We start from the raw sequence: 16300 nt of genomic DNA on the forward strand, positions 1-16300 counted from the left end.
AATGTCGTAAAAGAATCGGTTTGCGGCATTTTTGTTGGTTTGGTATTAGCTTCTGCTTTCTTCATTACTGGTAAGTTCCTAAACATTAACAGGTTGGTGGTGAGTGGTTAATTATTATGTTAGGAAGATAGATGTATTAACCATAACTCCAGTGACACTATTAGCAAACATTACTTTGTACGCTATTTATAGAAAGCAAGCGATCAATGTCCAACTCACCATCACATTCACACTGTCTTCTTCGCTTTTACTTGTCGTTGTTGCATTTATTTGACGGTCTAATTATTGCACTTTTTGTCATTTTGTGCATAACTCTCTGTTCTTTAATGTCATCATGTGATAAAGAGATGCTTAATTCAATTATAGCCCCCATGTTGCCACCTTCATAATCATATATGCTGTATTACATAGATTAAATGTTACTTGATCATCTTTAGACTCATCTTAGAAACCTCCAACAGTTTTAAACTACGTCCACATCAACCTTATTTTATTTACATTTTCTTTGCAGACATGGCCTCTGCTCCAGCACAGCAACCCACCCTGACTGTTGAACAGACTAGAGGTAATGACAGCATATTTTTTATTCCCAGCTGGCCAACTTTGTAGTTGAATAGTTATTTAACAATCAAACATAGTATTTCATCTTATTAAGGATGGTCCTGATCTCTGGAGTATATTCTTTCATTTACTGCTTAGATAGGGTGGGGATAGCTCGCAGAGCAGCCACAGATGTTTGTTTTTGTTTCCTCCACAGTGGTTTTGAGTGAGGTGATCCAAGCTTTCTCTGTACCAGAGAATGCTGCACGAATGGAAGAGGCTCGAGAAAGTGCCTGCAATGACATGGGCAAGATGCTGCAGCTTGTCCTCCCTGTGGCCACTCAGATTCAACAGGAGGTTATCAAAGCATACGGATTCAACAATGAGGGAGAAGGTGAGTATTATGATCTCATAGTAAAACTCTGGTACTTTTTCATTGAAGAGATGCTTATGGTTTTATGTCTTCACTCATTCCCTTTACAATCATACAGACACTCTGTTCATAAAACTAAATCAAGCTGTAAAGTCCCACCCAGTGTAAAATATTATTGCCCTGCTGACGTGAACCAATAATAATAATATTGTACAGGTAAAATGATTAGATGATGATTGTAGACTTTTAGGGAAAGATTTATTTCTCCAGCTGCTTGATGATGTATTGACATTAAATTTTATTGATATATTGAAATAATTTAGGATTTAGCCATCATTAAAACAAGAACTTTGCCTCAAATGTAGAAATTAAAATTTCCTGTACTGCTCTATTCAAGCAGAGTAAAATGAACAATTGCAGACAATGTGCCATTGTCAACATTTTCAAATTCCTTTCCTGAAGATTCATTACTGCATAAAAGTCTGAAAATAAAAATAGTCATTGTGACAATACTGTTGTGTAAAATACTAGTATATCATGCACATTTTAGACAATGAAGTTATTGTTATGGTTCCTCTCATAGTCTGAAATCAAAAGTTATGTTGATCTTGCTTTCTTTACAGGTGTGTTAAAATTTGCGAGACTGGTGAAAATGTATGAAACCCAGGACCCTGAAATTGCAGCCATGTCTGCTAAACTGAAGTCTCTCCTCCTGCCACCACTGTCAACACCACCTATAGGAGGCGCTATTCCAGCTTCATAGGAATTATTCACATTGTGTTTTCATATAATGCTTAAGATCAACTGATGACTGTCAAGTTTGCCTTTTTTTGTGAAGTTTCAAAACACTAATGTGTTCATAAATATACCATTTATGTTGATTTAATTTAAAACATTTTTGCAAGTTCTTGTTTAGCTATTGCTTTTTAACTTGTATTTATTTGTACGTTCCATATACACTCTTTAGTTTCACTGAAACTAAACATTTCCTTAAATGCCATCTTTTATATCATTTTATATACTGCCAAATATGTTTTATTATACTGTAAAATTAAATGTTTTCTTTGGATATGTGCTGTATTGAGATAAATTATGGAAGAAAACAGCTTGTATATACTTTATTAATACATTAAGTTTTCACATTAAGCATGTTTTAAAAACATTTGCACACATTTACATTTAATATAAATTTCCTCAAATGCAACCATCCTCAGACAGGGCCAGTAGTGTTTATGGTTAAAACATGTCAAAGTAATCTGGGTAGATGCCTGCTCTGTTTTGTGGTTTTTTTTACATTTGGATACATGCACACAAGGACAGTTTTGACATGAGATATAGGCTACACAATAAAAACAAAGATAAATAAAGTGATCCAGATTTTGAAATATTACATTTAAAATGTGTCACATTTGTGTCACCATGACTAAAGTGCTCCTAAACATTTTTAACGCCCATTCTGTGCAAATGAAATGCACCCAGTGGAACTAGTTTCTTAGCAGGTCATTTTTCTGCTTCTCAATATAGTTTAGTGTCTTGTGTGCATTTCCCTTGTAGTTGTTCAGAATCACCGTTTATTCTGTGCAAGTAGAAAAAAGTGGAATGCATTTTCTTCTTTTACTGAGATTTCTAACTGTCTCAGTGTGAAGAAAATGGCATCGATACATAAAATCAAGTCATGATGCTAATACTGCTGACTGCTGGGTTCATTGTTGGCAGAGGTTGTTTCAGTCCTTTAGCTCTTGATTCTCAGAGAAGGCAAAGAGAGCAGCAAGATGCAGGATGACAAATTCACATCTCAAAGTGACGGAAAATACTTTCAACATATTCCAGGACTCTCTGCCAGTCTGGACCTTCCGTCTTCAGCATCTCATCCACCGTCTGTTGTACGATTAATGTAAAAAGTTAAAAGTTGTGTGAGAAGAGGTTACTGTTGACTCAGCAATCCATGCACAAAATTATTTGGCACACCAGCAGACAGGGAAAATACTCAAAAGAAAGATATGGGCATTAAACACATTAAAGGAGAAAGCATATTTTTGATTGAAGCCACATAATATGTAATTATTCCCAAAAAAATTAGCTGTAAATCTGTACTGAACATCTGTAACACAGTTCACAGAACAGACTATCTCACCAGCGTAGCTGTGATCCCCACACACTCTCCTGTCTTAAAAGCCAAATCCAGGTTTTCCTTCTGTTAAAAGAACTAAATCAGTTACATATCAACCACATTCAAACCCGATAATCTCCTTTATACATGCACAGCTTCAGTTTTACCTTATTAGCTGGGTTGAGGGTGTCATATGCAATGTGGGTGGGTAAATAGCTGTGATACACAGCACAGAACGCCAGACCATCCTCCCAGCTGCTGCTGAAGTTGGTGATCTCAATATTCTGCCACAAAGCATCAAAGAAAAAAAAATTGTCACGTAACCAAAATTTCTCAGCAGTGTTGAGGTTTTCTTTTCTAACCTTGTAACCTTGAGTCCGGCTTTGGCACCAGCACAGCAGAGAGTTTCTTCTGGAGCCTCCATGGCGCCTCAGCAAAGCGCTGAAGCCATCCTGAGGTCTATGAAAGAAAAGGAACAAAAAAGAAAGAAAAAAAACCTGATCTGTTTGTCTTAATATTTTTGCAAATCACTTAAATCCATGTGGGGTAGGAAATTATGTGGCATTAATTGATATTTTATTTATACTGCTGTTTAGGTTGTTTAACAGCAATTACTTTGGCTTCTCCACCCGATTGTCATAAAAATCTTAGAAATTTAATAGTTAAATTCTGTTTCACACACAGGCATAAAAATATAGAAGTGTTTCAATGGAAAAAAGCCCCTTACTTGATTGAATCTGAGCTTGGATCCTCCTCTGGTTTTCCTGCAACACACAAATGCAGCCAGTCATTCAACTGCACAAAGTGTAAGCTGCACTGCCATCTAGTGGTGAAGGCATAGAAATGACTTAAATGCCAAACGCAGCTGTGATTGGACGGTAGCCATCAGTGACCAGAAGTTTTATGAGATCATCTTTAATTGGATCCAGAGGCCTCAGGTGCAGTGATGACTGTACTACAGGTAGCCGCTTCAAAATTGTGTACATGCATAGTGTCTTCTATGTGCCTTTCAAGGCATTACTGATTACACACGATGCTCTAACATAACGGTTCCCAACCTGGGGTCCCCCAAAGAGCATAGGGGTCCCTGAGGCTTTGAATATTAAGAGCCATTGTGATTAATGTCCACAAATTGTCCCTATTTTAAGGAAGAAAAGTAAGGTTATATGTTGTTCATTTAACTTTGGCTTTATCAAAGGACAGAAAAATAGGAAAATAGGATGGGAACTACTGCTCTGACACATATCTAACAAGGTTGGTACTGCAGTTTTTAAGTTCAAAGGGTTTATACTTCATGCAGAGCTGTTTGTCCATTCAGAGACACCATAGTAAAAACGGTGACACAAATATGGCAGCTGCCATGTGTGTGGATCCATAATAAATAGATATTAAGGATCATTCTAAGAGAATAAAAACATAACAGTTATTTAAGTAAAGTGATTAGATGCCAATAGAAACACAATTTTTAATCATGCATTAAATTTTTCCTTTGGTGAGCTTTGATTTTGTTATATGCTGCACCTTTAATTGTAAAAATAAGACACACACACACACACAAAACAAAAAAACAATGGTTTGGGCAGATTCACGCTCACCTGTATAAAAGCTGGACCAACTGTCCTGCCGTAGCAACATGCGGTCCATCCTTCTCCCTTTTGTTGGCTCTTCTTTCTGTAGATCAAAATAATAGACTGGATGCACAGGGAAACAGCAGTGTAATATTACAAACTAATTACCAGCTCAGCATGTTTACCTTGCATAGGGGCAATGTTGTGCTCATGTTTTTTACAGTCCCGTTTTGGCTGGAAGTATCAGATTGAAGTGGAAGACGAGAGAGACTCCTAAAAAACAAAATGTACACGATTGGTCAGATTTTGTTTTATCACTCAAAATCAGAAGGGATGGGATAGAAAAGAAAATGTAGAAAAATAACACAATGACTCTTATTTTGACTTATTTTTCCTTTGAAAATGGGATGATATCAAGATATTTCATATTTTGACTCATCAACATCATTTAATCCATTTATATACACATCTATTCTTGCACTTTAGGCCTGCAGCACATTCCAATAAATCTTGTGTTGGTTTAAGTTATTATAGTTAAGTGATTAAGTTATTTTAAACAGATGATGTCAACAGACTATATTCATGATTTAGGAAAGGGGAGTCCTTGTGAAACGAACAGGAGCAGAGTATCTTCTTAAATTTTCTCTCCAAAGTTAGGAAAAAAAAACCTTAAAAACCATTAAAGCATCGAAGCAATCTGGAGGAATTTCAGTATGTATAAGGCAAAGGTTCCACCTATGCCATACACCTGATATTTGATCCCTCAGACAGCACTGCATCAAGAATGGTCATTTATTAATAAACTGTGTCAAGCACTACAATAACAGTTACATTAACAAATGCTGTTATGAGCAACAAGTAAAAGCCAAGTTTTGGGAGAGTATGGGGTTTTAGCAGTGCTTCTGGCAAAGCTCATTTACATCTCTATCATAGTGGTATTAGTGCAGAAAATTACATTGAGATCTCAGATCAAAATAAACTACCTTCAAGTTGTAAAGACTTTACTGTCCAAAGGTTTTTAGAATGTGTTGCAAGTCTGAAATTCAACATTGGATGTAAAGGAAATTAAATTGATGAAGAAAACCATTAAATATTTTGTGTCCACACTGACAGCAATCAAAAGTTAAAAGCATTACTTGCTTTTTTTCACTCTTTTTAATTATACATTTGAAATTTTCCTTCTTGTACCAACATGTTCTAATTTGTAGTTATAGTGGCATGACTGAAGTGTGAACTTTCATGTATACTTACCAAGATCTTTCAGTCAGCATCACAATCCTCCTTGGATCTTTCTGACCACGTCCTCCTTTCTTCTTCTCAAGGGTTGCCAAACTGCGAATGTATCCCTCCGCCACCCCTTTTCCTGTCAGTTGCATGTTTTCTGATCCATTTTCCTTCTCGAAATCATGAGCTTCACATTTATCGAGAACATTTTGATTAGCCTCATCCTTAGCTTTAGTCTCCTCTTTAACTTGCTCTATATTTTTCTGTATTTTCTCTGCCTGTCCCTTCTCAGATTCTTGTCTATCAGCCTGTTTGTCTGTTTGTCCATCTTTCATCTTGCAGACATTTCTCAGAAAGTCCAATTCTGCTCGTTCGTGCTGTTGCTGCATGGTGAGTTCACTTAGTGTGCAGCAGACGGCTTTGTGTTTGGCTCTCAGATTCTTCAGCTCTTGTTCCATCTCCTGCTGTTGGCTGAGGGCCTGAGCCAGCTGGTCCTCCACAGCTCTGTGACTCTCGTGGAGCAATCCCAACGCCTGCTCCGATTCAATCCGTAGCCGGTCAGCCACTGACACGGCAACCTGCAGGTCACACTGGAACTGATCCCACTCCAACCTCTCTGTCTGGAAACAAAACAAACACTGTCATCTGAAGTTAACTGCTCTCATTGTGGCTCCATGACTGCTGCTCCTGACATTTTCTGTGCAGATAGTTAGCTAGAGTCACAATTCCAAAGCAAAAAATGAGATTTTTATCAACCTGGAATGTTTGGAAATGTATGAAAAAGTGATGTCACATGACACAAGAGCAAAACAGATCATGTAAATTATTTAAAACTCCCAAGGTTATCACTGTTGTGAAGGACCTCAGGGAAAACAAGGTTGCAGCGTGTCTTCTGTACTGAACAGCAAATAAATTGCCTGATTCATAATCTATGGACCAGGAACTGCAGTTATCACTCACCCTGTGTGTCTCCTTCAGTGTGTCCAACTCCTCCACCAGCTGTTCTCGCTCCGTTATCAAGAGCCTGAGCAGCTCTGACAGGATGAAATGTTAAAATCACACAGTCAATTCAAGTCTGGCAGCAGTGATGGACAAAGCTAAAATTTCACTGAAATTAAAGAAACAGGAAAAAGTCTGACACCATCATATAAAGTAAAACAAAAACTATCCAGCTTTTAATGCTTGAGGTTATTTTGGACTTGGAGAATTATTCTGCTAAATGAATTGTTGCCATCTTCAACCTCTTTAGCTTGTGTCAGGCTTGCTTTCAGAATCTGCAGATAAACAACTGAATATTGAGAAGTATTTATTAAGTTCTAAAACTAGCACCACATGGCCTTTCCTAAGAATAATTATACATCTTAGAAAACACTATCTTTTACACACAGTAACTTAGCTCTTGACAACAACCACTGACAAGGATCAGTTAGAGTTTACCTAAAGTTATATATATATATATATATATAACATATATATATATATATATATATATATATATATATAAAGAAGTAACATAAGCTTAGTGCTTACCAACTGCTCCTGTGGTTATGTCAGTGCTGGGTTTTAGACCTAATGGGGCCCCATAGTGCTCCATCAGACTGACTAAAACCAAGGTCATCTCCTCTCCAGCTCTTTCTGCTGCAGCTTGTGGCTCCATCCCGCTATCCCTCTCCTGCCAGCTCTGCTCTGAAGGCGATCCTTCGGACAGAGGCAGCGATGCTGGACTGTCCACACTGACCAGGGCCTTGTCCTGCCGAGCAGCTGCATTGCTCACGTTCGTCTCTGAGGAGGTGATGCTATCTACGCTGATCACTGCCCACTCTGAGGAAGTAGATACTTTCTGTGTCCAGTTTGCAATTGAGGAGGTGATGGAGGGGGTGGTGCTGCCAGCCGGTGATGGAGTCTGTGTCTTTTCAGATGGGGCTGCAGAGGGTAAGGCCATTGCAGCCAGCTCCGCCTCTGATGGTGAGGTAGGAGGTGTGTGGTAGAAGTCTAAAGGGGAACCTGACATCAGAGGATAAAAACAGATCAAAGAGGAATTTGCCAAACCTTGAGCTATAAAAACATTAAAGTTGAAATATGTGCTAAGCCTCTCTTCTTTTTCCTCGATGCAAAAGTAAGCACTAGTGTCCACTCCCTTATTTACTGTCCTGGACTGATGCAGCAAAAAGCCTCTCCTGCCAATATCTTGGCAAGCAACATTCCCCTATGTGGCAAGATACAGGAAGAGAGGTGATATCCCCTCATCTACTAACAGCTGCTCTCACTGCAACCAGAAAGGGATTACATTGTCATTAGACCTGCCAGAGTTCTGTAGGACATATGAAACTCTTAAAAAATTATAAGAATAATTTGTGATTGGTAATTTGTTTGGGGCCTGATCGTGAAACATCCTGTGTCTCATTTACAGCTGAAACTGAGCTAAACAACTTTGCAGAATGCAGATCATATCCAGTTTATAGTGTACATATTTAGGCTACTTGAATCTAGAGTTGTTAAGATCTTTTTGTTCTTCCCCTCCTTGCCCTTGTAGTGTAGTAAAAGATTTTGCAGACTCATCATTTCCCTGGCAGCAGCATGATGTAGGCTGCCCAGTTGCGGCAGGGGAGCTATTCTCATCCTCTAGCCTGAGCCCATTCCTCCTTACTGACAGCCGAGAGACAGAAACCAGTGCCGCATTTTAAACAGCTGTGAGTAAGAATTAAAGCACGTGAGCCGCGGATCGAATGCCCTCAGCGAGATGGAAGACTTGTGAGGTTGAAGACAGCACAGCTGAGCTAAATACAGCTGGTCTGTGAGGGTTTGGGCTGACGGGTAATTAAAGTACGAAGAAAGTCAAAAGTCTGACGCAGCTGGATTTAACTTTGGTAGAGTTTTCTGGGGTACAACTTGTGTTTCCCTGTAAAGTAGATTCAGCACTTTTGAGGCCCAAGAAATTTTTCTGTGATCATGCAGATACCTGACACCAAGATATAATTGAAACAAAGGGGTGTCTAATCTCCATTTTGCCTTACAAACTCAAAGATCTTGTCAAATGATTTCAGTTAAAGTTGAATTAATGAAGCTTTTACATCCTTTTAAATCAGAATACTTCAATTCATAAAAGGTTTTTGCTGCTGTTGCAGTACACTACCTGCTTTTGTATAAACAATGATTAAGATATGGACCGTCACTTATGTCTAGCATGTGTGTTAAAGCTGTAATTATGGCTGTTTCTGAAATTAACTGTCTCATGCCATTTTTCTGAAGCTTCTGTAATCCAGCGGAGTAGCAAGAACAATAGTTCTTTCTGATGTTTTCCTCAGTGGAAAGGCTCCTGCTGTTCTTCCACATAAAAAATAATGAAAACTTCAAAAAATTTCTGTTGTTCTGTGGGCTAATCAGTTTATTTTCTCTTGGAAAGGCAGATATTGAACACAGAGAAAAGAGGCAAAGAGCACTTTCTTAGATCCAGGAGAGAAAATGATCTAAAAATAGTCTGCAGATTAAAAATCTAAAGACAAATGTGAAGTGATGTGACTTAGAAATCGTGAAACTCTCGATCAGTTGTGCAAAAATATAATACGTTGATACACCTAGATTATTTATATATGCTTCAAAACTTATTCACAGTGGGTGTTGTACCTGTGGGGCAATGGCTTTCTCTTCCATTATGATTACCCATGATCCAGTAGACCTAGGTCTGTGGACAGGCTTGTCCTTCACTGTCTCCTCTGTCTTAAGAGGCCCCACTGCTGCTTGGACAAGAGATTAAATGTACATTAGTATGACTCACTGCTGCACTTTTATCAGGGGCAAAAACCTACAACAAAGAGCTTCCTGTGAGATTTTTATTTCTTTTATCTAACAGTCTTGAAATAATGCACAATCGTGGTGGGGAAAAAAAGACTATTAAAAAAAGAAATCAAATTCTGTTTAGATCAAATCATATAAACAAAACCATACAATTATATGTTACTGAAATGAAAATCCCTCAAAACGTGAATTCCTTAAAAACATATGGTTACACACTAGCAACATTACTAGATTAATTAGGTATATCTTTAACAACTGAGTAGCACAGCTCTCTTGCAGCCATCACATTATCCCAGGATGGGCCCAGCAGGACAACTGCCTAACCTAAACTCTTCAGACTGTTAGCTAAATGTGTGACTGATGTGCCGTTTAAATGCGCGTTTAATAAAATCTGGATATTCCCCCCGCGTCTCCCGCATTGCCTAAACTGCACGATTGGTAACTGAAGTTTGGGTTTATTCTAGTCAACAATTTGTAGCCTTTTGAAGTAAAATTGTTAATATCTCCTTTACGCGGTCAGGACGTTGCAAGTGTTAAGCTTATTCAGTCAGCTTGCACACATAAAGCTTTCTGTTTTATTCATGCTACCTGCTCAGCCTGCCAGCTGGAAGCTGTTCAGTTTGGTCTCCGGCTGTCCGGCGGGGTTCTTCTCCGCTTGTCTTACCCTCCTGCCCGGAGTGTCCTTCGTCTCGTACCCAAATTCACCGACAGACAGAGCTCGACTCAGAGACAGCCATATCCGATAAATCCCACCACGGAGCGACGGAAAAAAAGGCAGACACCATTTATAACTTGAATCCAGTTGCTATCCAAATCTGCCGCTTCGCCTTTAAATCCAATGCGACAAAAAGGAGGCAGAAACAAACTGGTTGCGCAGCAGCTGCTCGTTGCATAAACGACGTGAAGATTCACGATGGCATGATTTAGGACTGTGTTTAAAACACAAGCAAACAAGCAGGGTGGCGAAAATAAAATAAATTAATAAAATAAGCAGACAAGGAATAAAATGCCGTTACCAACAAGCAGAGAACAGACTGAAGAGAAGTCACACGGCTGTGTGCTAATGATCTTTTCTTTAATGTAGGTGTGTCATGCAGGTTATACTTAACACAGTCTGCCTATTTGTCGCGTATAATATGTCATAACTCAAAGGATTCATTTAAGAAAAAAAGTTGGTTTGTAGGCATAGCTTTTCTCGTTCATCCATAACGTCACCAGAGACAAAGGTTCAGGTTATTCATACCAGGGGTCTCTAAGAAACCTGCTGCACCAATAAGGAATGAATGAATCTCCAGCCTATTTCACGAATTGGAGATCTCTAATTTCTCTTTAGATGTTTTTTTTCTAAAGAGATTTCAGATATACAGCACCAAGCTTTTTCAATCTCTACAAAGCTATCAGCATAAACTTTTGAATAAAAAGAAAGTCATATAAAAGGGAAATGAAAATCCAGACACCACAATTAGCAAGATAATGTCATCTACAGTAAAAACAAATTTAACCACAAAATTTTCATATATGGCCCAGAGTTAAGGGGACTTTTTAACACAAATAAGAAAATGATTTTGAAAATAGATATCCAAAACAGTGGTTATGCAATGAATACAACGGAAATAAACAAGCATGACAAACATAGAATATGGAACTTTAATATTGATAAAAGAACAAAAATAGATGGAAGTGGAATCAAATTTCTGGAATCGCAGGCTGCAAGATTGACAGCTGGAAGATTTAAATGAAAGATGTCAGGATATATATATATATAAAACCTAACCCTAACCCCTAACCCTAATAAAGGAATACATTTAATAAAAAATTTTCTAGCAACACACTCTAAAAAGTAATTCAGGAGACCTTTTACCACCACTAAATTAATTGCATGGCTGCAAGATAAAAATGTAATTTATTGATTTAGGCAAGCCTGTAAAGTTGCAAACATTGCTTTCATGAGTTGTGTTGACATAATAAAGTTAAAAATTACACCAACATAATATTGTGCGTAATTTAAACAACCTTTTTCTGCATTCAATGATTTAAAACAAAATTCAAGTTGTAGTAACTTAATAAAATTGGCTTGATAACTTATTTTTTCTCCACCTTGAGTTAAGGATTTCAAGTCCCTTCTCTGCTCACTTAACATGCCTTGAAATGTTCAGACAGTTAAGATTGTGTTTGAGGACCTGCAGGGTGAAAGAAATACCATATAAAGGATGTTTTTAAGGTGAGGTTAATTTAATTTACAAATACATTCTAAAGCAATGAATAGGGGCTTATTTGGAATTGTGATATGACCAATAGGTGATACACAGAGGTTAAGCTACACCTGCTAATAAAGTTGATGAATTAGCACAAGTTAGCTTGTACTACTACAAGCTAATGTAAATTATCTTTAGCAGTGTTATTTGGCCTTTCTACTATTTAGTCTAGCATAGCAGTGGATATGGGGAGGAAAACCATGATTCGATTTTTGCTTATTCATGTAACCGTCAACTATTTTGTGTAACCGAAATTCAAGTTATTCATAGACCTATTTTTAAAAATCCTTTGTCATTCACTTGTATAGCCTTGTTGTTACACAGTAGGCAAATTATTGTTTGACCAAATTTAGTTGAAAGGTAGAAGGACAAGATACAAAAAATGCTGTTTTTCTGTTTTGGGAATGAATGTTATGGGCTTGCTATATATAACAACTTCAGTTTCATCACATGTGTCTTGGCTTTGGATGTTATCTCACTGGAGACCCAGGTTTTGTGCAGGTCACAATTATTTAAAATGTATTTAGATGTGTTTCAAAATCTTCTATACTACCCTTAGAATCAGTTCAGTCTTTTATACGCCATCATTTAATCCTCAAAGAGGTGTACTGATAGATGACCAAGCATTCTCTGTTAGTTTTTATATTGTTTCAAATAATGTCAGCTGCAAAAATATGCTTGTTACACTTAAAAAAATCCTTTTAAAGAATGCAGAAAACATTTTTGGAACAACTTGATTTTTATGAGTAATCAAGTTAAAAATTTCTGTTCATAGTGTAGAATTAGACCATTTCAGCACCATGGACAGAGCAAAGAAGAATTGATAGTTTCTGGCGCCCTCTACTGGCCATATTTAGAAATGCAGAAATGATAATCACAGCCCATATGAGGCACATTTCTTGATTTTACTAGTAAAAAATTATCAAGCTACCAACTTGTTCGCAGATTGATGGTGTGGGGTTTTAAAGCGGGCATATCCTGTTTGGCATAGTTGATTACATAGGAACAAATGGATAAAGTAACAGAGGAGTCTTAAAAAAAAAAAAAAAAAAAGAAATCCATGCAGTGTTATTTATTTTACTTTTACAACAGGAATATTTTTCCCAGTATAACTTAAATCACCCATGCCTCAGTGCACAGGACTTTTATTATTATTATTTATTCACTGTTAATCATTTATGTAGAATGATTTGGAATATATAAACAACAAAATATAATATTCTGATCTCTGCAGTGTGGATTCTCTGAATAAAGAGAAGCGGCTGTGTTGCAGCTTCTGGATGTTCCAAGCCTAGCACCAACATGATTCTCCATCTCTTCAAAAAAATCTGTTTTAGCAATCAGTCTCACCATGTCTTTTCACATTAAGCCCACTCACTTTAATTACCATAAACATGATCGGAAGATAGCCTGCTTTACTAATTTGTTCTTCTTCAGGAATTTATTGAGGACAGTAAAAGAAAAAGTCAATAAGTATTTGTGCAAGACTCTTTCATTCTTTTGTATTTTTTGCTTCATACCTTCACAAAGGATTTTAAATCGAGCGACCAAGACATGATCAAATTTTAGACTTTCAGTTCTGAATTAGGATGTGCTAAATGTAGAGTTTTCCTCCTGAATGTAAGTTCTAAGAAATATTTCTAAGCTGAGCTTGTGATTTAGCATTACCTACACTGCAGCTAACTGCATCTCCAGGATCTACCTTGTGACACAGAAGTTTGCACCTGCCTTCAGTGCTAGAATAAGTTATCTTACCCAAGGACACTTCAGCACCCTAGGGATAGTTAAGGGCAAGGATGCATTGCGTTTATTCCCATACCTTACAAATTTAAATTCATGAACATACAGCACAGGTAGAATCAGACAAATCCCCATCTCTGCATCTTCAGTGGAATTCCGTCTCCAACTTTTGTTCTTTCTATTTTTCTTAAATTCCATGTTTCACTAACACGTTTTTTTCATCCAATTATGACTAGGTAGTTTATTTTTGTGCACGTCACTAAAAATATCGATTACTTCAAGTAAAACTAATAAATGTACGAGAGATTATATTTAAAGCAGTATATCGCCTGTTTATCATAAGTTTATTATAGGAGTGACTTGGGCACATTGCGGTCGTTCAAGTAATCAAGCAGATGTTAGAGTACAACAAGGAGTGTTTTATCTGATCTTATGATGACTTTTAGTGTTTGCATTGAGAAGTTTCGTGTAACGTTATTTTTCTTACGTTGGATCAATACCTGGCTTCTATAGGCGCAGACTTTGTAAAAATGGCGTCTGATTTAGGCTGCCTTCATAACAGCAGCTGGACTCTCGGTGACCATAACATCAGTGTTTTCTAAGTCGCCTTTTAAGAATGAAGTCTGCTGCAGCATCAGGACTTGCGTCGGACAAGAAAGCGCAGACCAGCCGCCTTCATCATGGGACACTACGGCCGCTCTGCAGCACATGTTTCTAACGAACACGACAATGAATATTTTCACGGATACCAGGGGACATGATCGCCTTTCATTTATTTATCTCCCATTTGCTCTCGAAGAAGAAGAAGAAGTGACCTTCTGTGAGGCGGAAGATGTCAACGCTGAAAAAGGTACGAACGAAGGCGCGCGGTGTTTGTGCATGATCTGAGCTTGCGACGCATCTTGTGTATTGTTGTTGTTGTTTTTCTTGCTACTGGATTTGGCCTCAAGTGCAACCACATGGGGTCTCACAGAGGTTTTAATTTTACCCATATGAAGTCAGTGTTGCATCTGACCGTGCAGGAGCAAAAGTGCACGTTTCTGCAGAAGTTATGCAGAATGATTTTCACTTCTCACACCAATCAATCAATCCCACCCATGGTGAAAAATACTGTGCATGTGTTTGATGGAGTGGAAGTGGGTAGGTGGAGGCAGGGTGGGGGTAAAAGGCATTGTGAATGGAGGGGGCCCACACTTGTTCCATCAAGTTATTATTATGTATGAATGCCCATATGTTCCCATTGTGCATTCAGTCAATGTGTGTCTGTGGAGTGACTCAGCTGTATTGTACTATATCTGTCATCCATCTTTTCATCTGTCACAGGTGTTACCATGGCTACTACAGACTCACTGCTGTCTTTTCTTTGAGAAGGACCCAGGTAAGTGGTGGGAAGAGTCAATGATAATTTAGTTGTAAGGATGTGCAATTATTATGAAGTTTTTTTTTTTTTTTTTTCATGTTTAAAGATTTGACAATAGCAGCTGGTATAAAGGAGCATGAAGGCTTCCCTGGTCATGTCATGAAGCTTTTCTTCAGTTGTATTATTAAAATGATTTAGAATGATTATTTAACTATGAAGCATTTTTCTCTGCAATCACTGTCTGAATTCCTCTTGTATCACAAATGTCTGCCTAAGACTTCCACAGATCTAGCAACACTGATGCAAAGGTTTGTCCAGTTACTACTAAACTATGGTTGTCCGTAAAGTTCCAATAACTCCAAAAATTCCCATAATGTCTAAGAATGGCTTTAGTGTAATTCTACACTTTTGTCTTATTATGTATACATATATATATATATATATATATGATCTGTGAGCATACAAATGATTATCCATGTTTGTCTTTAATTCTCTTGTGTAGCTTCAACACACCACATCTTTGGTTTTGCTGTAAAACAGCTAAATGCTGCAAAATGGCAGCTTGTAATATTTGAGTCAGCTTGACATGTTTCACCCAGGAACAGACTGAGCAAAGAGTAAGTGTGAATTGTGGAGGGTTGCCCATCAACTGTGGGCAACCCTCCACAATTGATGAACTCTGGCTGATGTGTCAGAATGGTGAAATATTTATGCATCACTGTTATAATGATGGATATTTAATAGGATATATAGGCGTACAGTTTGTGTATCTTATCAAACAGCTAATGACGTGTTGCCTATATTTGATCAACCTTTTCTGCAACTTCTAGGTCAGATAAGTCCCTCTCATTAAGTTAGGGGCTATTCATTATTTTTGCTATAAATGAAACCCCAGACTGCCATTGATTTAAAATGGAAATACTCAGTTGTGATGCCGACTACTTATATAGCTCACAAGATCTTTAGAATGTTGAGTGATTCAATCAATCCAACTTCTTTTTAAAATAAACCTGTGCAATCATAAATAGAAAGGAGAAACAAGTGTGAGTAGAAGTTTATTTAAGAAATGAACTGATTACCATGTAGGCCTCTCTCATCTTTTGTATATGTAGATTAGATCTGAGCTTGGCTTCATTCCACTAATTCAAAGGTACTAAAGATGCCAGTGAAATGAAGATAGAAGGGGAACACACGTTCAGCAATCTTTAAAATGCAATTAATGATTTACTTTTCAGTATATATCTATTAGAATAGCATAGAAGGCAGAAATTCATGGGGCCAACACAGACATGGACAACTATGAACATTTCCATGTATTTGTATGGTCAGTTTAGT

The 16300-nt window shown here is 37.6% G+C and overlaps 2 protein-coding genes across 3 annotated transcripts; one reads left to right on the forward strand and one right to left on the reverse strand.

Annotated features, from left to right (window-relative positions):
- Positions 1-2087, forward strand: grcc10 (gene rich cluster, C10 gene). The gene is made up of 4 exons (XM_041975376.1): positions 1-70; positions 512-565; positions 758-934; positions 1537-2087. Exons 2-4 carry the CDS (start codon positions 514-516, stop codon positions 1674-1676), a joined length of 369 nt encoding a protein of 122 aa, XP_041831310.1. The 5' UTR covers positions 1-70; positions 512-513; the 3' UTR covers positions 1677-2087.
- On the reverse strand, positions 2082-10694 carry LOC121633387 (cytospin-A-like). 2 transcript variants are annotated; one of them, XM_041975357.1, is made up of 12 exons: positions 10199-10694; positions 9440-9549; positions 7346-7819; positions 6776-6849; positions 5843-6435; positions 4777-4864; positions 4619-4694; positions 3751-3787; positions 3386-3482; positions 3191-3307; positions 3048-3107; positions 2082-2791 (listed from the first exon to the last, which is right to left on the reverse strand). In XM_041975357.1, exons 2-12 carry the CDS (start codon positions 9477-9479, stop codon positions 2702-2704), a joined length of 1746 nt encoding a protein of 581 aa, XP_041831291.1. In that variant the 5' UTR covers positions 9480-9549; positions 10199-10694; the 3' UTR covers positions 2082-2701. The 2 variants fall into 2 exon arrangements, with proteins under 2 accessions (XP_041831291.1, XP_041831292.1); XM_041975358.1 differs by having other exon boundaries at positions 9440-9552.
- Positions 10695-16300: the final 5606 nt, after the last annotated feature.

The sequence above is a fragment of the Melanotaenia boesemani genome, chromosome 22, assembly GCF_017639745.1.
Source record: "Melanotaenia boesemani isolate fMelBoe1 chromosome 22, fMelBoe1.pri, whole genome shotgun sequence".
NCBI lineage: Eukaryota > Metazoa > Chordata > Actinopteri > Atheriniformes > Melanotaeniidae > Melanotaenia > Melanotaenia boesemani.

What these genes read in the sequence shown, in the direction of transcription:
- LOC121633387 (XM_041975357.1), bottom strand. Translation starts at nt 9,479, where the DNA reads ATGGGTAATCATAATGGAAGAGAAAGCCATTGCCCCACAG. An exon ending in CCCTCAACCCAGCTAATAAG is followed by an intron (nt 3,108 to 3,190) that starts GTAAAACTGAAG and finishes TTCTTTTAACAG; the next exon opens with AAGGAAAACCTGGATTTGGC. An exon ending in TGGGGATCACAGCTACGCTG is followed by an intron (nt 2,792 to 3,047) that starts GTGAGATAGTCT and finishes ATCGTACAACAG; the next exon opens with ACGGTGGATGAGATGCTGAA.
- grcc10 (XM_041975376.1), top strand. Translation starts at nt 514, where the DNA reads ATGGCCTCTGCTCCAGCACAGCAACCCACCCTGACTGTTGAACAGACT. An exon ending in GACTGTTGAACAGACTAGAG is followed by an intron (nt 566 to 757) that starts GTAATGACAGCA and finishes TTTCCTCCACAG; the next exon opens with TGGTTTTGAGTGAGGTGATC. An exon ending in ATTCAACAATGAGGGAGAAG is followed by an intron (nt 935 to 1,536) that starts GTGAGTATTATG and finishes CTTTCTTTACAG; the next exon opens with GTGTGTTAAAATTTGCGAGA.